This window comes from Antedon mediterranea, chromosome 5 (genome assembly GCF_964355755.1).
Source record: "Antedon mediterranea chromosome 5, ecAntMedi1.1, whole genome shotgun sequence".
NCBI lineage: Eukaryota > Metazoa > Echinodermata > Crinoidea > Comatulida > Antedonidae > Antedon > Antedon mediterranea.
This window is the reverse complement of record NC_092674.1, coordinates 20,941,336-20,965,728: the sequence shown is the minus strand read 5'-3', so window position 1 is coordinate 20,965,728 and position 24,393 is coordinate 20,941,336. Positions and strand designations below refer to the sequence as shown.

The window sequence follows — 24,393 nt, the reverse complement described above, 5'->3', positions numbered from 1 at the left end:
GTATGAATTATTATTATTATTGTTATTATAATTATTATATTGTTATTGCTATTGTTATTGTCACGATCTTCTTCTTTTCATCTTCTTTATTCGTCACTGTTTCCACAATTTTGTTTTCTCAAAAACTTGTAAGCATAGCATTTTGTAACTTTACCAGAAATTAAACATTTATCTGAAGATGTCGTAATAAGGTGTTCGTAAGCGCCGGGCTAACGTACGTGTCATTTTATGAAATTATTCTTATACATTTTGAATACTAAATAATACAAATGAATTTTCTAGACCTTTTATTTAAAATTTGCCAATATTTTAAAAACAGAATAATTTAAAGCATATTCATTATTTACAATATTTTCGTATAAATTCACCATACAAAAAAACATCCAATTAACTTTCAGTTTACTATTTATTGTTTTTCATTTCAATATTGAAAAATTATCTAGTAAAACGTGTTGGTCTGATCATCATTTTGAAACTTCTCATACAATATTTATATCCGTACACGTTCCCCAACTACCCCCACGTATTAATTTCCCCATTCCTTCCTGATCCTGATGGGTCAAGTTTACATGATTCGTTAAAACCTAGTTCAAATAGTTTTGACAGGATATTAAAAAACAATTATTGTTCTGTAGTTGGTTGGTATTGAATGATCTATATTGGGTTTCTTTAGAATAGGCACAAGAATTCATTCTCTGAAAATGTTGGTATTCTCGTAGAGATTGCAGCTCTAAGCTCTATACACGATTTACATACAAAACTGAGAATAAGGAACGCAACCATCAAACAGAAAAGACCCATGGCCTCGGACAAGGTAAATCCAAGGATGGCATGAGAAAAGCTGTTAAAGATGGATTTCGTACATAACCAATAATTAGACTACCAATTATTTTTAATGGCAAAATTGAAAAATTCCTTTGATGTTATGCCATGTTGAGAATCCAACGTATTTGAAAGGAAATGGATTTGGGTCATCCCATTCCATGAAAGGGTCACTGCCTACCAGACCAACACGTATTGATCCATTTTCAAACGATATCCAGAATTTGGTAAACTTATCCACAGATAGCATTCCAGTTTCAGCATGTTCTTTCTCATTGTCACACTGCGAACAGCGGCGTATGACTGATTTAGTGTTTCCCCAGCCACCAATCACAATCTCATACATTGGTGTCATAACCCCCGGACTTGACGATAAGGCAATGTGAACGTCACTTTTAGCAACGGCACTGAACTCTATCCTTGTCGTCGTTTCTACTTGTAGTATTAGGATATCAAAACGATATTCGTAGTTTGCAGTTGTAACATATTGTTTGCAGACTGTAGAGAAAAAATAGATAAAACTAGTGATAACTTAACAAACAAAACAAAATTAAGCTTGTTTCCAATGACGTAGGCGAACAGCAAGTGAGTTGACCAAGCGAAAGCGACAGTTAAGATGGTATCCATCGTGCCGTGACCGGTCAATGTACAGTGTTCTTATGAACCAAGCAGCACAATTTAAATAATCATAATATGATAATGATATTAAACAATGATATTACGCACGACCAGTTTACAACTTTTAACGCGAGCCTCCATCAATCATTTTGAATTTGATGTATTTTGTTTGAACACGAAACCTCTACCCTTCGTCGTGTAATGACAGTAATTAACTTACTCATATTTTCGCATTCATGTCCATGTTGGTAAACGCATTTGACCTCCTCGTTGTTTTCATTGTAACCAATACATTCATGATTTCTTATCTAGATATATGAAGAATAAATAATAGTAAATGATGACATTGTCAATGATGGAAGAATTTAAGTCGCGAATGCGCAATACGCATCATTGTTTTCACAGACTTGCGAAAGTTACATGATACACTTTCTACGTCTACTAAATAATACGTGCTCACCAAAATGGTCAGGCCGGCATAATAACATTTTTTTCAAATGTTTAACACTCAGATGTGCAACAAATGAAAATAAAAGAAAAACATCTGTAAGTAATGTTTACGTTTGTAAGTGTGTGTAGTAACACCATCCATTGATGACCAAACGATCTGGGATTTAAGCCTACGACAAAAACAGTACTCCCAGAGAATTAAATTTTAAAATAATTTCACTCTTGGTACCCAGAAATGCCTAACTGTGACCAACCCAACTGGATCCAATCCCCCAACCCAGTTGCTTAGATCACGGGGCCTGTTTCTGATAGGAGGTAAATTATGATGTAATGCGTGTGTAAGTGCCAAATCCAAGCTAGGTATACTGTTCTTGTGTTCACTGAAGGGTGTCAAGTGAACAGGTGACCAACCATATGGGTTATGCTAATGAGGGCATAGCTTGCTTGGGCTGTGGCTGGCAGTTGGATAGTTAGGCTTGTTGGGTAAGGACCTAGCAAGCACAAAAGGCCTACTTAGAAGCCTATAGAAGTGGTAGATGTACCAAGGCTTACTTAGAAGCCTATAGAAGTGGTAGATGTACCAAGGCTTACTTAGAAGCCTATAGAAGTGGTAGATGTACCAAGGCTTACTTAGAAGCCTATAGAAGTGGTAGATGTACCAAGGACTACTTAGAAGCCTAAAGCTGTAGTACAGTAGTAATTGATATAGTGTATAGCTATAGCTGCACATGTTATCCAGGCATATCTTTGGTAAGCAATTGAGACTTATCTTATTATTATTATTATTATTATTAGTGTTATTATTATTATTATTATTATTATAGTTGTAATTATTTTAAACCAAGAATTATTTATATTGTATTGTTTTATCTATGACTTATTTAGATTGTCATGTAAGGTCTATTATTATTGTATAGAATTATTTATGTTGTACTGTATGATAGATACCGTATATATTATTTTGTAATCATTATTTATTTGTTATAGTAAATCGGATCAAGTCGGAGAACAATTAAATTCCGCATTTGCAAGAAACTTGTTTGTGCAGTTATAGCGTGAATAGGACGAAAATTAACATATTTTGTTACGTATTAGTACGTAAGCGTACGTTCGTGAGCAATATGTCAAAATAATTGTGTTTGTATCAGTAGAAATGTAATTGTAGCACACTATAGTACTAGTTGTAGTTAATCACGTATTGTTTTGAAAAATATCCCTGGACACGCCATAATACCTTGGTAATTTCGTAGTATGTAGGTTGACCATTGTCAGTATCTAAACTACCGCTTTCGACGCTGTACATCACACATGAATTAATTCCATCAAAACGGATAGACACGCATGTTGGGTCAAGAGTACAAAAGCTGACGCATTGAATGGCAGAACGAGAGTTAACAACACGATCCATTTTAACATTATAGTCTTTCTTATCACGGACCATCATGCTTGACAACAAACAGTTATGTTCGTGTAATGCATTTACAAAGTTTGGCTCTAAATTTACAAAATAAAAAAAAGAATCAATGAAATCTGAAACTAAAGGTAATCACAATACAATGGAAATATTAATATGTTGCACGAAACCATTATTTGTGAAACATTGATTTCAAGGTCAAACATGATGAAATAACTCGTTTCGGTTTAAAAAAAACCGATTATATCAGCAATTTCAAAGTCATGGAGTGTTCATACTTGCTTTAGTTTCAACACAACCACATAACAACTATAAAACAAACCAGTTTGTCAAAAGATAATTAATATAGTAAATAGATAATCAACATGTAAGACATTTGCTGTCACAATAAAAGCATTATAAGGAAAGAATCAATCACCATTATTATATATTAAATACTTACCAGTGTTGTAAACAATGATCAGTACACAGGTAAAACCCCATAACTTCTTCAACAAATCCATTGCAATGTATCACTTATTCTTGATAAATAAAAAAAAAATTTGTAAATAAGTAATAAAAAACATTCTAGAACTTAATTCTACAATCAGGAAAGAAAAACCACTTATGATAAAAGTACAAAAGATGCACCACGTCTGTACTTTGTATTTACTGTAAAAGATACATTTTTAAAATTTTGTATCGCAAACCAGCAATATCGTGTCTGCTGAGTGCAGCACTCATTTATTGAACAAGTGATGAAAAATGCTACAGTAGCCCATGGTACTAGGTTGCCGTCAGCATGCGCCGCAGAATTTATTCTCGTTTGTCGTTAGACTTAGAATTAAAGACATAATTCTCTAAACATCAATCAGGGGTTCTTTTTTTAAGGAAAGATGTAATGTGTACATCTTACTGTAAAAATGTCATTACAAAAAATCTGAAAAGATAAAGTTAGGAAAATCTGAACTTGAGACTGAATAATAAATATTGAGTAGAAAAGGATAAGAAAAATGACCAAATAATAAGTTGTTTTTGTGAGTCGGGAGTTTATTAAACGTGTTTAGCAACACGGGTCTCCCACAAGTTTATAAGTTTTACAAATTTACCCAATCGGATGTTTACGTTTACTTTACTTCAAACTTAATGACGAAACCCATTTTATAGATCAACATTTTTATTAAAAACCTCAGTATTTCAATTTAGCACTTTTAAACTCTCTTGACATAAGCAAAAATAGACGCTAGTACAGTCTAAGATTTGTAAAATATGCTTGTGCTCACCGACGAACTACCAACAGTGCGTCTAAGAAACAATAATAATAACTTTATTTGAACAGACGCTTTTAGAACAGCGGCACACGTTTTATGACGGTGCGTTCATAAGTTTAAAGAAAAAGAAAAGGAAATGAATTATACAATAGTTAATTAACAAATTAAAGTATGAAAATAAACTTTAAGATCAACGAATACAGTAAACACAAATAGTAATTTAAAAAAAGATTTACAGAGATGTACACCAGTCTTTCTCTGCAACATTAAATACAATACAGTGAAAATTAATAAACAAAATTATAAAGCAACAATGCAAATTAACTCTTTTTTAACTCGGATCTTTTTTTCCAGGCAACTTTAAGAAAATTCTTACAGTATTTGTCAAATGCTGTCAAGACAGCTTTACTAGGATCCAAGTTAATATCTCCCCCTAAAACTATAGTAGTTTTTTCATTAACATCAGCATTTATAAAATGTTCCCATGTTGCAGACTCATCCAAATTTTCAAGGTCATTATTTAGCTTCACTAATTGGATCTCCCTTATAGCATTAAAAGCTTGGCAATTAAATAAAAAATGCTGTACATTTTCTATTTCACCACTCTGACATATAGTGCAGTGGCCAGATATTTCTTTAGACCATTTACAGGTTCGTCCATCTAGAGGTAAAGTGTTGGATCTTAATTTAAATTTTAAGCTTGCACCTGTGAAATTGGTTTTATCAAGAAGATAACTCTCAAGGCTAGGACTTTCTTTTAGTTTGGAGTAATCTTCAAGGGATGACTTTTGGTTTATATTATTTAACCAATCCAAAGTGTATGCATCTGCAACATGGTCATCTATGGTTTTAACAGAGAATGAATTAAAAGTATAATTTTCAGTATCAAAAACTTGTTCAAACATATTTAAGTCTTGGCATTTATCTAAAGTTTCTTTACATAAAGCTAAAAAGTTGTATTTTAATGAATCAAAATCACTGTTGAGTTGAAACATGCAATGGAGTGAAATATTAGGCCATCTATTTACATTCATATTTATAACACGTTTGAGGTATTTGATTTTAGTAATTTCATGTGTTTTTGATAATGGACTCCACCCTAAATCACCATATAGTGCTTGTTGCGGTGTGCATCTCGGAGCTTTTAGTAGGAATCTGGCCATTTGTAGCTGTAATTTTTATAAATTGTAAATATCGCCTTTTGAATTACAGTGCCATACACCACATGCATAGTTAATCGAGGGAAGTGCAATTGTTTTCCATAGGATATTCCCGAAATAGACCCTATTGAAATCATCAAGATTTCCTATTATACCTTTAATATATGCGATTAAACGATTTCCTTTTTGTATAACATGTTGGTAGTGACCATGCTCTTTTTGATTTGCACAAATTATTACACCTAGATATTTATAATTGTTTACCTCCGTTATAAATTCATCTCCAATTTTCCATTTTTTATCACGATTGACACGTTTCCCAGTAACCATTACATTAGATTTGTCATAATTGAAGCTTAACTTCCACTCCTTTGCATATTTCCCTGCAATATCCAGCATTTTTAACATTTCAAATTCATTATTAGCTAGCAAAACAACATCATCGGCCCAAAAGAGGCCACCCATCCATGAACCATTCATTCTAACTCCTAAATCATTACTACGGAGCATTTTAACAAATTCATTTATGAAGATACAAAATAATATTGGGGATAAAACGCATCCCTGTTTTACACCCTTATTTACATTAAATTGATCTGTAAGATCATTCCCCATTCTAACCTTTGCTTTGACATTACTATACAAACACTTAATGATTCGCCAAACCTTTCCCCTTATTCCGACATCCCATGCTGATTTTAATAGGCCTTCCCGCCACACACTGTCAAAAGCTTTTCGGAAGTCCAGGAAGGCTAGATATGTATTTTTCCCTTCTTTTGTTCGACATGTTAGAATACTTTTAAGGGTAAAAATATGATCTTCACATCTATGTTGTGATCTAAAGCCTCCCTGGACTTCCGAGAGCAGATCTTCTTTTTCAATGAAACTAGAGATATGCATAGAAATAACTCTGTTAAATATTTTTGATATACATGAAGTTAGTGAAATACCTCTATAGTTGTTTAAATCTGCTTTGTCCCCTTTTTTAAAGATTGGAACAATTATACTCAAGTTCCATTCACTTGGGATCTTTTCAATTTGAATCAATTTGTTAAATAACTGCATTAGAGACATTACAATTGCATTACCACCATTTTTAAGAAGTTCGTTCGTAATATTGTCAACTCCTGGTGCTTTATTATTTTTTGCAGCCAACAATGCTTCCCGTATTATCTGTAGATCCATTATTATATCTGTTAACAGGTTTTGATTATCATCGTTATATAAGGCTATTTAATATATAAGGCTATTTAACCAGTAATTTGTGGTTGTGTAAAATGTGGTTAAGATATGTAAAAACCATAACATTGATATCAGGATGTCCAATCTAATGCGCTTATTGACTACCCTAATTTTTAGCTAAACTATTTAACAACCTCGTAAAAATGAAAGTGAATTGTTATATTAATGTATTATTATTTATTTTCACCTTCACTTAAACAGATAAAAATATAAGTGAAAATAAATATTAAACTTACTTATGAGCGAACAGGTTTCTGAAGACCAACATACACGCTGTAATTTGTGTATAGGCTACACAATTATGTTTCAATTCCTCCAGAGTGACACCGATTATGCTCCATGCTCACTCATTTAAACGACTTTTATTTCGAGGAACTACTTGCCTGTGATGTTCAGTCATGCGTTCTCCAGGGATGAGTAAATAGGTCCAATTAATAATTGTCATCTCATAACATATTACAATATGTTGAAGATCAAGTTAATTTAGAATGATTATAGTGTACATACTTGAAATTATGTACACTATAATTGGAGAAAAAATAAGAGGCTTTTTTTTTTTTTTTTTTTTTTGCGGATAACCCTTGTTATTGTCAGGGTCTTCTTCTTTTCTTCTTCTTTATTCTTCTTTCTTTCCACGATTTTGTGCACAGCCTATCTAAAAAAATGTCTAAGCATAGCATTTTGTAACTTTACCAGAATTAAAACATTTATCTGAAGATGTCGTAATAAGGTTTTTGTTAAGTAGCCTTTTGCCAAAATAAAACGTACCTGTGGCGCTTCCTTAGAAACAAAATCATTTTCTCTATCAAATCAGCAAAAAAAATTCTTTTATCAAGACCGCCTTTCAAATTTAAAAAAGAATGATCCATCCAATTGGCATAAGGGAATCCAAATTGTGAGCAATAGATTACAATCCCATTCCATCATTTCGGTCCCCGGAGTCCCCCAAAGTAACCACTATGAAATTCCTACTGCTTCAAATCTTCGCCCTATATCACTCACGTCGATTCTAGCAAAAGTCTGTTAGTCGGATCAATGAAAATATAGGGCCTAACCCCAAGAAAATGTTTTTTTGATGTATTAAAATAAAATATGGTCTCAAAAAACATATATCAACAGTTTACTCAAATCAGACTTACTACCGCAAAGGTTCAAAATTTGACCTTAAAAAAGATGGCCGCCAATGTTACCGCTTGTAGTAGACAGCTGTAATTGGTGTCAAATTGTTCAAAATATATATGTTTATATTTACACTTTTTGAACATTTTGTTGAAACATGACCGGAAATTCCAGTTTGTGACCTTTGACATATATGGCATGACGTTTATATATCTACGTACCTGCAAATCACAGAGTCTTGATATTGGTGTCAAAATGTTCAGAACATACATATTTATATTTACCCTTTTTAAACATTTTGCTGAAACAAGACCGGAAATTCCATTTTGTGACCTTTGACCCATATATGGCATAACAAAATGTTCACATCTACGTAACTAAAAATCATAGAACCTTGATATTGGTGTCAAAATGATCAGAACATACATATTTATATTTACTGTTTTTGAAAATGTTGTTGAAAAATAATTGAAAACACAAGGTTTTCCCATGACACGATGTCTATGCAGAGCCTATAATACACATACATGATCTGAAAGGAATTGCATGTGAAAATGGATTAAAGGAAATAAAAGGCAAATGGCAGTGAAAACAATCAAATGCAAACAATGGCAAAGGAACTTGATTGTGTAACTATACAGTTTGAAAATAATGTAAAAATAATAGATGCAAGAGAAAAAATGTCACGATACACACCAAAAAATGTCAACAAAAGGAAGAATTAAAACCATCTATAGCACGTTGGCCTCTGATATGATATCAATGGGTTAAAAGCTGAACAGTTACAGATTAAATAAAAGTAATTGGAAGCAATAACAAGGGAGAAGTGAAACAATGCAAACTAGCATGTTTACAAGGATTAAAGGAAGGAGATTAAAGGGTGAGAAAGTTGTAAGAGCTGTGGTGCAATAATGAAAAAAAAATATAATGGAATTCTTCTTGAACATGCCTCAAATCTTGAGCAAGCAAACTTGAAGAAATGACAACAAAGAAGTGAAAAAACAGAGTGATGAAGACGTAATATGAACATGGACATTACAATGAAAAATAGTTGAATTATGGATTTATTAAACAACAACAACAAAGTATAATGTTGGAGCTAGAAATGCTATAGACTACATGTGTTTCACAACTTGGAAGCTTGGAGACAGAGCCGTTATCAAAAATACACATGGATTAGTTGTCATCCTCGCAAGAACTGCTTGACAAATCCAATCATACATTACATCTAGATGGAACGTCTAAAAAAGGAGAAAACTATGGCACAGTTGGAATTGTCACGATTCGAACATCTACCAAAAGTTATGGGAAACTGGGAACAATGATGGCAAATCAACAGATGAATTAATTATCAAATTTGAAAGTGATCATTCACCATAACCATTATACAGGCTCTGCTGAAGAATCTACACCGCATCCACTTTCTCTGCAAATAATTTCCGACGAAAGACAAAAACTGTGAACAAAATCCAAATACTGTACAAAACAAAGATGACACAATTTAAATTCTCGCTACAAAATATGGCAACAAGAATCATAAAAACATCTGAACTCTCCCTCGAAATGTAAATGTGCATCAAATATTCCCATTCCAGATTTTTTTGGAAAGTGTGTGGAGCATTTAATTATACGAAATTACAAAGGAGCAGAAGAGTGGTATGTCGGAACAAACAATTAAACTGAACGTCCACAAACCTGGCAGTTATTACAAATAAAGATTCCTCTATATTAATCTGTAATCAAGTTAGGAATAATTTAGGTATTTTATATTTAAAAATTTTTACAAAATACTACGTTTGAATCTTCAACACGCTGTGTGTCTAAGTGCGAAAGCTGATTACATGCTCTGCATGAAAATATCCTTCGTGTAAAATACATGCCTCATGTACATGTATGTGATAATTATTTCATGCCATAAGTATCAAAGGTCAAAACCTTATGTTTTCGGTTATTTTTTAACAAAATGTTCAAAAACAGTAAATATAAATATGTATGTTCTGAACATTTTAACACCAATATCAAGGTTCTATAATTTTTAGTTACGTAGATATGAACAGTTTTTTTATGCTATATATGGGTCAAAGGTCACAAAATGGAATTTCCGGTCATGTTTTAACAAAATGTTTTAAAAAGGTAAATATAAATATGTATGTTCTGAACATGTTGACACCAATATCAAGACTCTGTGATTTGCAGTTACGTAGATATATAAACATCATGCTATATATGTCAAAGGTCACAAAATGGAATTTTCGGTCATGTTTCAACAAAATGTTCCAAAAGTGTAAATATAAACATATATATTTTGAACAATTTGACACCAATTACAGCTGTCTACTACCGATTTTAAAAAATTGGCGGCCATGTTTTTTAACGTCACAATTTGAACCTTTGCGGTATTCCGATTTTGGTAAACTTTTGATATATATTTGTTGAGACCATATTTTCTTGCAATTTTTTTGTGGTAATGAAACAGTTTGAATCGACTATGTGAGGAGTTGGTTTGTAAATGGGTATCGATATCTCCCCCCGAATTGATCACCATCAATTGGGTGGAATAAAGGGATCCTCAACAACTCATTGTCTGGTTGAGATGCTGGATACTCTTTATAAAAGCTCAGACAAACCAAACACTGTTGGTACGTCAGTTGCAAATGACTTCACCAAGGCTTTTGATTCTGTCAATCATACGCTTGCAATCCAAAAGATTTTTGATCTTGGTGTTCGAAATGAAATCTTGCCCTGGGTAGCTGACTTTCTTACCAACAGACGCCAAAGAGTTCGTTACTATTCCGATCTCTCTGAATGGGTAACGCTCTCTTGTGGCGTCCCTCGGGGCACTAAGTTTGGACCAATTATTTTTAACTTTATAATTAACGATGCTGTCGTGAACGCCGAATCATCTAAATGAAAGTATGTTGACGATATTAGCCTTGTTGAGGTCCGTCGTGCTAGTGATCCCAATTTTGTTGATTCTGAAGTTTGTGATCTAGATAACTGGGCTAGTCACAACTTTCTCAAACTCAATCCATCAGCCTTGCAAGTTTGTTTTAAAAATAACCCTTCCGATCCTCCAAACTTAGTCATAGGTGGTAAATTGCTGGATTTTGTGCATGAAATAAAAATTCTTGGTATCCCTATTCAAGCAAATTTAAGATGGATACTCTTGTTAGCAATATGATTTCTAATAGTAGCCGTAGATTATATATGCCTAATCGTCTCAAGCGTTTTGGAGTTTCTGCTTGCCATTTGGTGTCTGTTTATGTTGAGTACGTTCGTCCTATTGTCAAGTATGCCTCAACAGCGTGGCATAGTTGTATTACTATAAAACAGTCTCTCATGATTGAGCGAATTGAAAAAAGAGCGCTTCGGATTATATTGGGATCTAAGTACGACACATATCTTAACGCACTTAAAAGTACTAATCTTCAGACGCTTGATACGAGAAGAATTAAATTATTTAAAGCATTTGCACATCGATGCGTCTGTTCCAATTCTTTCAAAGAGTGGTTTCGTATTAATTCTCGTTCTCACAGTATGCTCCTTAGAAAATCCAACGAATTTCTCATCCCCCGTCCTCGAACCGAAAGATATGCCAAAAATGCTATACCCTTTCTCGCCAAACTCCTTAATCACAAATGATTCTTGTTTTATTCGTCGTCATGTGCAATTTCTCCTCGCGTGTTTGTGTACTGCTTTTGTAAATTTTCAATTTTGTATATTTTTTATAGATTTTTTAATTTTGTACCTTTAAATTTTTATATTTGTAAATTTTTAGATTTTTGTCCTTTTGATGGGTACATTTTCATGTTAATATTGAATAAATGAATAAATAAGTTAGCGCCAGTGATGAAATTCTATGATTAATCATACATTCAGAACGATATGTCATTTTTTATTGAAACTTCATAAAATCATGATGTATATAAGGGGTCAACTTTGTATTGATTAAACATGGCTTATTGCGCAAGAATTTACGCGCGCACGCGCAATTAAAACTTTATATTGCGAACAATCAATTTCTAATCAATTTTCTGCGCGTTTCAGGTCTCAACACACAAATAAAAGACGACAAAAAAGAATGTTCGTCAAATCAGTGGTTTTATTATGATCACTTAATATCAATTGGAAATTTCGGTGCTTAAGTTACAAAAACATAAAAAAGTCTAACTTCAGTGCAGGTTTCCATAAATAAAGAGATATAATATATTTCTATGCTTTCATTAAATTACTTCTTTTATGGATAAAAATGTGGTGATAATTGTTCTCCCTTACTCATGTTAATAGTCATAGGCTACAGTCAACACCATTAAAATGTAACACTCTCACGGAGGTATTTTAGTTGTTTTATTCTATCTTTGGAGCAGTTTACAGATATCAATTCCGACCCACATGTGGAACAGACGAATTGTAGGCTATAAAAATTATGTTTACTGGGTTTCAATAAGATACTACATCTCAACTTATTTTTTATAAATTAATTAGAATGTTATAGCAGTAACCGTTCTTCAATAAAAAATTGTTTTCTTTGGTTTTTTATTTTAATTTGTTTTTCTCTACTGTTACTCGTATCCAGAACACGTCGTCACCTTTGGCTTACTATACTGTGCTACTGCACATCGGAAATATTTACAAACCTTAACAGTTGTTATACTTACTTAATCACCCCTGCACTATAAAAAATATACTTAGACTTAATTTTTGTAAGGATAAAAATGACAAACTAAATAAAACAAATCAATTGTCTAAATCTTTTTATTTAAAATTTGCCAAAATGTTAACAACAATTTAAAGGCTTCATTTAAAATAATTATTTTCGTATAAATTCACCATAAAAATGTCGATACGTAACATTAGAGTTATCTAAAACTTGTTGGTCTGACTATCATTTTGAAACTTCTCATACAATATTTATATCCGTACGTTCCCCAACTACCCCATGTGATGATGTCCCTATTCCTTCCTGATCCATCGCCCTTTCTATAGTCCATTTGGATTAGCATGGTTACATTCCTTGAACCAGAAACCACTTTTCATGAGAACTGCGCAGTTTCCGAAGAACCAGTCATTATTCTGATCCTGTCAAAATAAAAATGTAATGTATATAATTCAAATTCAAATTCAAATTTATTCACCTCCCTTAGGAGAAACATATAAAAACTGTACAGCAAAATAAAAAAATCAAAATGAAGATTTACAAGAATCAAACAGTTAAATAAAGTGTTAAAATCATTGTGAAAAAGGGCAGAATTAACGCTATCACAGATACCATCATTGACAGATTTACACATTTTTAAAAGATTATGGCGGTTTGTACTATTAAAGACAATATTACAACTAGAAAAGTCATTGTTTTTTATGTTATCAATTAGGGGTTTATTACATGTTCTAAATTGCTATTTAACAGATGCGAGTAAAAAGAACTAGATTTGGAATCACTAATAAATATTTGGTGAAGTAAACTAACTTGGTTACATTTAATAATATTGGACAACTTAGGTAAATTTAAAGAGTGAGCAGTGTTTCTAACAGAATTTAGGTAAACCCAACGCTTCTTTAATTAATTTACTTTTTTTTCTCTTTTGTGAGGTTCAATCACCTTTATTTCATTTCAAAACATAATCATTTTGATAAATAAACAATTTTATTATGTTTGTGTATTATCTTTTTAAATATATAAATATTTTCATTTATAAATATTAAGTTACATCTTAAAAAACTCTGCAAGGGAACATTTATACATTTACTATGTTTTTGGCAAGTTTATAACATGAACATATCTGGCCGGACCTATGCCCTCCACAGTCTTTCCATATACCAAATCAAAATCGTTGTCTGTCCCTGACAATTGTGCAGTTGCTGTTCCACCAGTTTACTGTCTTTCTTGACCTAGTACTATTTTAGTTGTACTGGAATTGCAAGAATCATGAATAACAGCGAAAATGTGTTTGTTGTTAATAGAAGACTGAGCCGAGTCATGATCATTAATACAATTTTCTTGATAGTTAATTTTATCAATCTTAGATTTGAAATTACTTTCAAATTCACGACAGAAACTTCCCAGTGACACATCGGAAATTCCATAGACGCCTTGTTACAACCGCTAATGTAGAAAACGCCAGCTAATGTCGAAACAACCGTTAAGGTTGAACAATCCACCGCTAATGTAGTAAAACCTCCAGCTAATGTAGAAATACCAACAGCTTATGTAGTAAATAAAAATCAACACCAGCTAATGTAGAAACGGTCAACAGCTTATGTAGTAACGAAATTTGCCTCCCAGCTTATGTAGTTACTATCGCCAGCTAATGTAGAAAATGTTATATATTTTACAAAAATGTCTAAATCATGTGCAAATACATCGACCTTTACTTAGCTTTCCACCTTTCGTAAGTAACCAACTTTCTAAAACGACCACACATCGTAAGCAACCATCTCTGTTTAATGGACCGCTTCTCATAACCGACCACCTCTCGTAAGGGATCACCTCCTCTCATAAAGGACCTTTTCTCATAAACGACCACCTCTCGTAAGCGACCACCTCTCTTAACGACCACACCTCTCGTAAGTGACCACCTCTTTTTAGGGACCACGACCTCTTTCTATCTCTATTAAAGGACCGCTTCTCATAATCGACCATCTTCCATCACAACGAAAGTGACCACCTCTATTAAACGACCACCGTCTTTGTTAAGGGACCGCTTCTCATAATTGACAACATCTCGTAAGCGACCTCCTCTCTTAACGACCACACCTCTCGTCAGTCACGACCTATTTTAAAGGACCGCTTCACATAATCGACGACCTCCATACACAACGACCACTCGAACATGACTACCTCTATTGAACGACCAGCATCTCTGTTAAGGGTCCACTTCTCATAAACGATCGCCTCTCGGAAGTGATCACCTCCTCTCTTAAGGGACCACTTTCATAAATAGTCGCCACTACTGACGAGAGGTGTGGTCGTTAAGAGAGGAGGTCGCTGTGATGGAAGATGGTCGATTATATGAAGCGGTCTTTTAATAGAAGTCTTCATTGATGAGAGTTGTGGTCGTTAGGAGAGACGGTCGCTTACGAGCGGTGGTCGTTCAATAGATGTGATGACTTTCGAGGGGTCGTTGTGATGGGAGATGGTTGATTTTGAGAAGCAGTCCCTTAATAAAGGTGGTGGTCTTTTAAAAGAGGTCGTCACTTACGAGAAGTGTGGTCGTTAAGAGATGTGGTCCTTTAAAAGAGTCTTCACTGACGAGAGGTGTGGTCGTTAAGAGAGGAGGTCGCTTACAAGAGGTCATTGTGATGGAAGATGGTCGATTATGAGAAGCGGTCCTTTAATAGAGAGAAAGAGGTCGTGATCTCTTAAAAGAGGTGGTCACTTACGAGAGGTGTGGTCGCTTACGAGAGGTAGTCGATTATGAGAAGCGGTCCCTTATGAGAGGAGGTGAACCCTTACGTGAGGTGGTCGATTATGAGAAGCGGTCCCTTAACAGAGATGGTTGCTTACGATGTGTGGTCATTTTGCTTACAATTTAAGAGATGGAAAGACTGATAGCATAGTAAAAATCGATGCATTTGCACATGATTTAGACATTTTTGTAAAATATATAAAATGTTCTACATTAGCTGGCGATAGTAACTACATAAGCTGGGAGGCAATTTTCGTTACTACATAAGCTGTTGACCGTTTCTACATTAGCTAATGTTGATTTATATTTACTACATTAGCGGTGGATTGTTCTACATTAAAGGCTGTTTCGACATTAGCTGACGTTTTCTACATTAACGGTTGTAACACGCCTCTTGATCATCATTCTTATCTTTGTTTAAGGATATATTTACCTACATGTCAACTGTGGTAATAAGAGGATAGTGATCACTGGTATTGTTCGGGATGTCACTTAGAATTTGACAGTTGCTGATTTTGCTACGAGAGTATTCGTTAACAATTACATGGTCGATGTAGATACGGTAGATACCTTTAAAATAAGTGTGGTCAATAAATTGGTTAAAATCAAAATTACAAACAGAGAAATCATTATCACATATAAAACTGTACATAATCATACTATGGGCATTAAATGGATGCGATTTAAACCAATTTCGCTGTAAATTGACTTTTCGTGGTAGTGAGGCATTCAGATCCCCCACAATAATGACCGGACTATAATCACAATCATCAATGTATCCCTGCAAAACGCATCAATTGTTTCAGCATACAGTTGTAGCTGGTCATAGGACTGATCAAAATGGGGCATATAAACACCAAAAAATGGACAATAAATTATTACCATCGTTCACAATCTGAATTGCGCTTATGCGTTTATGTTCGAGATCGACAGTTCTCTTTAAACTGTCTTTCGCAAGCTTACATATGAAGCCAATACCTCCGTGAGGTCTGCCGGTTGACACTTCTTCCGGGTTTAAACTTGATTTCAGCAAAGTCTGATATCCTTTGATTCCAAAATAGTATTTCACTCAGCCAATGCTCGCAAAGAAAAGTAACATCACATTTATTGTCGACAATACATTGGTCAAGAGAGTGCAGAGCACTTTTCAGACCAAAACAATTAAACGATAAAATATTGCATACCTTTGAGTAGTTATCTATCATAAGATAAAATAAAACGATTAAAACTTTCATAAAAAACTCAACTCAAATAATTACGATTTGGTAAGTAGAGCGAACTTCCGTTTTCATTGGTTATTCTTAAACTTTGACTACCTTCATCGTACTTTCGATTTCCTTCTTCGTAATAAGCAAGTTACTTATTCGCCGTAGAGGGCGTAGATGCAAAAAAGTTCGCGGGACTAGGGTGGCAAATGGTAAAGTAGGCCAAGGGTGATCGATCCATACCAAAATATTTTGAAAACAATTAAGTAGGTCAAGTGTTATAACGTTCGTAAAAGCCAGTTACTTATTCGCCGTAGAGGGCGTAGAGCCAAAAAAGTTCGCGGAAATAGGGTGGCAAATGCTAAAGTAGGTCAAGGGTCAACGCTTCATACCAAAAAATTGTGAAAAAATTAAGTAGGTCAAGTGTTATAACGTTCGTATAGCCAGTTACTTATTCGCCGTAGAGGGCGTATATGCCAAAATGTTTGCAGAACTAGGATGGAAAATGGTAAAGTAGGCCAAGGGTCATCGATCCATACCCAAATATTGTGAAACAAATTAAGTAGGTCAAGTCTTATAACGTTCGTAAAGCCAGTTACTTATTCGCCGTAGAGGGCGTAGATGCAAACAATTTCGCTGAACTGGGGTGGCAAATGGTAAAGTAGGTAAATGGTTATCGATCCATTCAAAAATATTGTGAAGTATTATAATGTTCGTAAAGTCAGTTACTTATTCGCCGTAGAGGGCATAGCCGCAAAAACGTTCGCGGAACTGGGGTGGCAAATGGTAAATTAGGTCAAGGGTCATCGATCCATACTAAAATATTTTGTAAAAAATAAGTAGGTCAAGTGTTATAACGTTCGTCAAGCCAGTCACTTATTCACCGTAGAAGGCGTAGATGCAAAATGGTTCGTGGAACTATGGTAGCAAATGGTAAAGTAGGCCAAGGGTCATCGATCCAACAAAATATTGTGAAAAAATTAAGTAGGTCAAGTGTTATAACGTTCGTAAAGCCAGTTACTAATTCGCCGTAGAGGGCGTAGATGCAAACAAAGTTCGCGGAACTAGGGTGGCAATTGGTAAAGTAGGTCATGGGTGATCGATCCATACCAAAATATTTTGAAAAAATTAAGTAAGTCAAGTGTTTTAACGTTCGTAAAGCCAGATACTTATTCGCCATAGAGGGCGTAGATGCAAAAATGTTTGCGGCACTAGGATGGAAAATGGTAAAGTAGGCCAAGGGTCATCGATCCATACCAACATATTTTGAAAAAAATAAGTAGGTCAATTGTTATAACGTTCGTAAAGCCAGTTACTTATTCGCCGTAGAGGGCGTAGATGCAAAAACGTTCCCGGAACTAGGGCGGCAAATGTTAAAGTAGGTCAAGTGTGATCGATCCATACCAAAATATTTTAAAAACATTAAATCGTTCGCGGAACTAGAGTGGCAAATGGTAAAGTAGGCCAAGGGGCATCGATCCATAACAAAATATTGTGAAAAAATTAAGTAGGTCAAGTATTATAACGTTCGTAAAGCCAGTTACTTATTCGCCGTAGAATTCGTAGATGCAAAACAGTTCGCGGAACTGGGGTGGCAAATGGTATAGTAGGTCAAGGGTCATCGATCTATACCAAAATATTTTGAAAAAAATAAGTAGGTCAAGTGTTGTAACGTTCGTCAAGCCAGTTACTTATTCGCCGTAAAGGGCGTAGATGAAAAGGTTCGCGGAACTAGGGTGACAAATGGTAAAGTAGGCCAATATTGCATACTTTTGAGTAGTTATCTATCATAAGATAAAATAAAACGATTAAAATGTTCATAAAGAACTCAACTCAAATAATAAGCGAACTTCCGTTTTCCTTGGTCATTCTTAAACCTTTGACTCCCTTCATCGTACTTGTACTTTCGATTTCCTTCGTCGTACTAAGCCAGTTACTTATTCGCCGTAGAGGGCGTAGATGCAAAAAAAGTTCGCGGAACTAGGGTGGCAAATTGTAAAGTATGTCAAGGGTGATCGATCTATACCAAAATATTTTGAAAACAATTAAGTAGGTCAAGTGTTATAACATTCGTAAAAGCCAGTTTATACTTATTCGGCGTAGAGGGCGTAGATTAAAAAAAGGTTCGCGGAACTAGGGTGCCAAATGGTAAAGTAGGCCAAGGGTCATCGATCCATAACAAAATATTGTGAAAAAATTAAGTAGGTCAAGTTTAAAAACGTTTGTAAAAGCTAGTTACTTATTCGCCGTAGAGGGCGTAAATGCATACAATGTTATAGACCTTTGACCGGAAGATGTCGAGGAGGTCAAAGCTCTCATGTAAATATATTTTTTTTAAATATTTGTGACTGTCCCTTTAATTAAATTTGAATAAGGAACTAGGAATTAGTAACCAACTTCACATACATAGAAAATAAACAGAACAATCTGATTGGTTTTGAATAAAGATGATGTTATTTAAAAGAGCTATTCTACTACAAAGATATACAACTTACTGATTCACGTTCGTATTTCATTTATTCGTAACAAGAATATAAAGGATCCCTTTCAATTCAATGACAAGCGACTTTTAGACAATACTAATAAAAAGCAATAGGCCCAAGTACTCAGCAAACACATAACGTTTATCTAACGTTAGTGTTTGGTTGTTGTTTGGTCAGATTCACTACGGACGTTCAAGTGACGTTCGAATAACGTTCCTTCAAAAAAAGTTTGACATTATTTTAACGTTGAGGGAACATTTATAGTAACGTTTAAATATAAAATTAAATAACTTGTTTTAATAATGTTTATCTATCGCTCAAAAACGTTAACAATAATGTTTAAATCTAACTTAAACAGAACGCTTTTAATAACGTTTATCAAACATTAGAAGGACATTCAGAATAACTTTCAAAAGTAATTTTGAGTGAACCTTTTTAACAACGTTCATCTAACGTTAGATTAACTTTCATAATAATATTAAAATGTAATGCTACTTTGCTAAACTTCAATTAAACCAGCATATTCCAAATTACAAAGAACCAAAATTCCTTCTTTTAGAGTGAATGTCATCCTTTTAAAGAGTGGTATTAAAGAGTGAAGCATTTGGTTTTTCACTCTTTTACATTCAAAGAGTAAAGTAAGTGACGTGTACATTTTGTGATTTTTTTTGTGATAAAAAAAGTACATCTTTGTATATTTTAAGTATAAATTGGCATAATAATAATATAATATTTTTTTGGAACAACACTTTTTTAACAGTGGCACACATGCGTAGATGGTGCGTCCATACCAATTACAAAATTCAATACAAAAACAATGAAAAATAAAAACTGAAACGAAAATAAAACATATTTGAGATAATGACATAAAATTTGACTCGACGCTATTACAAAACTTATTTACAAACTAAAACTACACTAATATACAACTACTAATTTTGCAACAGCAATGGAAAAGAAAACACTTTTTTTTTTAAATAAAACAGTTCAAAGTTGTAATACAATTGCATTTCTTAATTTCCAAGCACGGCTTGTGTACATTTTACAATAACTGTCAAATACAGCATAAATGTCGTGAGAGTTATTTTTATGGAATAACGTGCTTCCTAGAACATATTGAACCTTAATAGATAGGTCACCAAAAATAAAATTTACCCAAGTATCTACACAATTTATTGCAATAAGTTTATGTTGAAGTGTTTGTGTAATATTCATTAATTAATGTATACATTTATTATACTTCGATTCTTCAATAAAACTCTTCATTATAACAAAAATTGTATAATACACATTAATACCGGTACGCATATATTATTATTAGTAATTTCCGTTCACTAGTTCTGAAAATTAATAATTCTCTGAGCAAGCACAATTTCTTAGTTTTAATATATATTTTTATTTTTATTCGGCTTCGATAATAAAATTCATTAGATTATATTAGATGTGATAAAAATGTCAATTAGTATCATGAACGAAATACGGTATAATAATAATAATGTGTAAATTAATATTAATTAAAAACCTTCAGTATTGTCAATAAAACACCTGGCTATTTCCCAGCAAAAATATACAAAAATAACGTTTAACAAACATTAGAAGGAAATTCAGAAAAACGTCCAAAAGTAACTTCCAGTGAACCTTTTTACCAACGTTCATCTAACGTTAGGTTAACTTTCATAATAACATTAAAATGAAATGTTACATAACTATTTCTAAAACCTTTATCTAACGTTGAAAGAACGTTCACAATGATGTTTTAAATCTAACTTAAACAGAATGGTTTATCGAACATTAGAAGGACATTCAGAATAACGTTCAAAAAGTAACTTTCGGTGAACCTTTTTAACAACGTTCATCTAATGTTAGATTAACTTTTTATAATAACGTTAAAATACATAAATATTTCTAAAACCTTTATCTAACGTACAAAGAACGTTCACAAAAATGTTAAAATACGACTTGTACATAACATTTTTATTAACGTTAAAAATGTATCAATCAAATGTAAAAGTATCTATTAGAGAACACTTTATAAACATTCATCTAACGTTCGATTAACATTCACAATAACGTTAGAAGATAACTTAACATTGAAAAGAGCGGCAATTAGAACCTTAAAATATAACATTTTCATTAACATACATCTAACGTTGAAAGAATCAAGCCGTGTACACAACTTTAATCGGTAATAGAATGTAAGGAGATGCACTTAACAGAACTGTTATGATAACGTCCATCTTAAGTTAAAATGACATTCACAAAAATGGGACATTAGATACTGTTTTTCAGTAGAGTATATTAAAATGTTGCAACAGATTAGAAAAACAAACAGTTTTATGCTATGACCTACAGTAGTTGTTATACACGTACATTATTCACAAGCAGACCTCATGAAGGATCTTATTTCATGAAAAATACGATTTGATTGGCTAGTCTGTCTCATCTGTACTTCTAGGCGCGCTTGGCCCACTTTAGTATTAGCCTGAGTATACCAAAGCCAAGCATCTGCCAATCTTCTTAACTCAGTTACATCTGTACAATTCTATCTATCAAGCTAGCTACTTATTTAGTATTAAAACAACTATTTTTGAATGTTTTAATAAAAACACCTCATTTGAACTTTATTTTAAACCTTCAACAAACTTGACAAAAAACTTTCAATGACCGTTTACAAGGGTCAACATTTTTAAGTCAACTTAACGTTAATTTGTAACATTAAAAAAACGTATTACAGTAACATTCAAATAACGTTATTTTAACGTTAAATTGTTAGCTGTGTAGTAGAGTTCGGGCTAGTTCGTAATAATACAAAACAAACGCCATGTCAGCCAATAATACTGTATACAAAACCCTCATTTAACATCTCAACAAGATCTGAAATATAGTCGAGTTATTTGATTAAATACAAGTAAGAGGTCATGAGCATTTAGAAATTTAATCTATATGTAATATATATATATTTAAAATTAAATTATCAAAGCAAACCGACATTAAAAAAGAACATAACCTCAGGGTTAGTTGATATCTTTAAACAGAAGCAGGCCTATCATTCTACTGTTCTAGCGTGCCTTATATTTTGATTGAAGTAGGCCTAGCTTACAACTGCCGTGCTTAATTTTAAAAAGATAAATATGAATAAAAACAACATTTCATTGACAAAATTGAAATGTTCCTTCGATTCCCTTCCATGTTTTGAATCCAACGTATTTGAAACGAAATGGTTTTGGGTCATCCCATTCCATGAAAGGGTCACTGCCTACCAGACCAACACTTATCAATCCATTTTCAAACGATATCCAGAATTTGGTAAACTCATCAACAGATAGTATTCCAGTCTCTTCATGTTCTTTCTCATTGTAACAATTCGCACAGCGGCGAATGACTGATTTAGTATTTCCCCAACCACCAATCACAATCTCATACATTGGTATCATAACCTCCGGACTTGACGATAACGCAATGTGAACGTCACTTTTAGCAACGGCACTGAACTCTATCCTTGTCGTCGTTTCTACTAGTAGTATTGGGTTATCAAAACGATATTCGTTGTCAGTTGCAACATATTGTTTGCAAACTGTAGAGAAAAAATAGATAAAACTAGTAATAACTTAACAAACAAAAACAAAAGTAAGCTTGTTTCCAATGACGTATAGGCGCAAAGCAAGTGAGTTGACCAAGCGGAAGCTACAGTTAAAATGGGATCCATCGCGCCGTGATTGGTCAATGTACGGGTGTTCTTATGAACCAAGCATTAATTTAAATAACCATAACATGATAATGATATTAAACAATGATATTACGCACGACCAGTTTACAATTTTGAGCGCGAGCCTCCATTAATCATTTTGACTTTGATGTTTGTTTGAACACGGAAACCTCTACCCTTCGTCGTGTAATGACAGTAATTAACTTACTCATATTTTCGCATTCATGTCCATGTTGGTAAACGCATTTGACCTCCTCGTTGTTGTAACCAGTACATTCATGATTTCTTATCTAAGTATAAAGAATAAATAATAGTAAACGACAATGATGAAGATGACAGAAATACTACAGCAGCTTAACGCAGCCGTCGCAGTCATGGTTGGTTGTGAGCATAATACATGCCCACCGAAAACTAAAAAAAAAACTCAAAATGGCCAGGCCGGCATAATAACATTTTTCAAAGTCCAACATTAAGATGTGCAACAAGTCAAAAGAGAAAATAAAAGAAAAACATCTTTAAGACATGTTTACGTTTGTAAGTGTGTGTAGTTACAGCATCCATAGATGACCCAACGATCTGGTATGTACGGCAAACAGTAGGCCTACTCCCAGAAAAGAGTGAAATTAATTAAATATCAAAATAATTTCACTCTTCTCTGGTACTCCTAAATGCCCAGCTATGACCAACCCAACTGGATCCAATCCTCCAACCCAGGTGCTTAGATCACGGGGCCTGTTTCTGATAGGAGGTAAATTATGGTGTAATGCGTAAATAGGCCGACAAATTAACATATTTTGTTACGTATTAGTACAAACGTAAGCCTACGTTCGTGAGCAATATGTAAAAATAACTGTGTTTGTATCAGTAGAAATGTAATTGTAGCACACCATAGTACTAGTTGTAGTTAATCACGTATTGTTTGGAAAAACATCCCTGGACACGCCATAATACCTTGGTAATTTCGTAGTATGTAGGTTGACCATTGTCAGTATCTAAACTACCGCTTCCGACGCTGTACATCACACATGAATTAATTCCATCAAAACGGATAGACACGCATGTTGGGTCAAGAGTACAAAAGCTGACGCATTGAATGGCAGAACGAGAGTTAACAACACGATCCATTTTAACATTATAGTCTTTCTTATCACGGACCATCATGTTTGACAAAAAACAGTTATGTTCTTGTAATGTATTCACCAAGCTTGGCTCTAAATTTACAAAATAAAAAAGAATAAATGAAATCTGAAACTAAAGGTAATCACAATACAATGGACATATAATATGTTGCACGAAAACATTATTTTTATTGTGAAACATTGATTTTAAGGTGAAACATGATGAAATAACTCGTTTCGGTTTTTAAAAAAACTTATTATATCAACAATTTCAAAGTCATGGAGTTTTCTTACTTTCTTTAGTTTCAATATCAATATTTGATACTTACCAGTGTTGTAAACAATGATCAATACACAGGTAAAAAAACCTAACTTCTTCAACAAATCCATTGCAATGTAT

At 33.5% G+C, this 24,393-nt stretch overlaps 1 protein-coding gene across 1 annotated transcript; it reads right to left on the bottom strand.

Annotated features, from left to right (window-relative positions):
* Window positions 1-379: 379 nt before the first annotated feature.
* LOC140049397 (uncharacterized) lies at window positions 380-7,277 on the bottom strand. Its single transcript, XM_072094271.1, has 5 exons — window positions 7,193-7,277; window positions 3,747-3,825; window positions 3,125-3,384; window positions 1,661-1,748; window positions 380-1,320 (listed from the first exon to the last, which is right to left on the bottom strand). The coding sequence occupies exons 2-5, from the start codon at window positions 3,805-3,807 to the stop codon at window positions 893-895; spliced, it is 837 nt and encodes a 278-aa protein (XP_071950372.1). The 5' UTR covers window positions 3,808-3,825; window positions 7,193-7,277; the 3' UTR covers window positions 380-892.
* Between the last annotated feature and the right edge of the window lie 17,116 nt (window positions 7,278-24,393).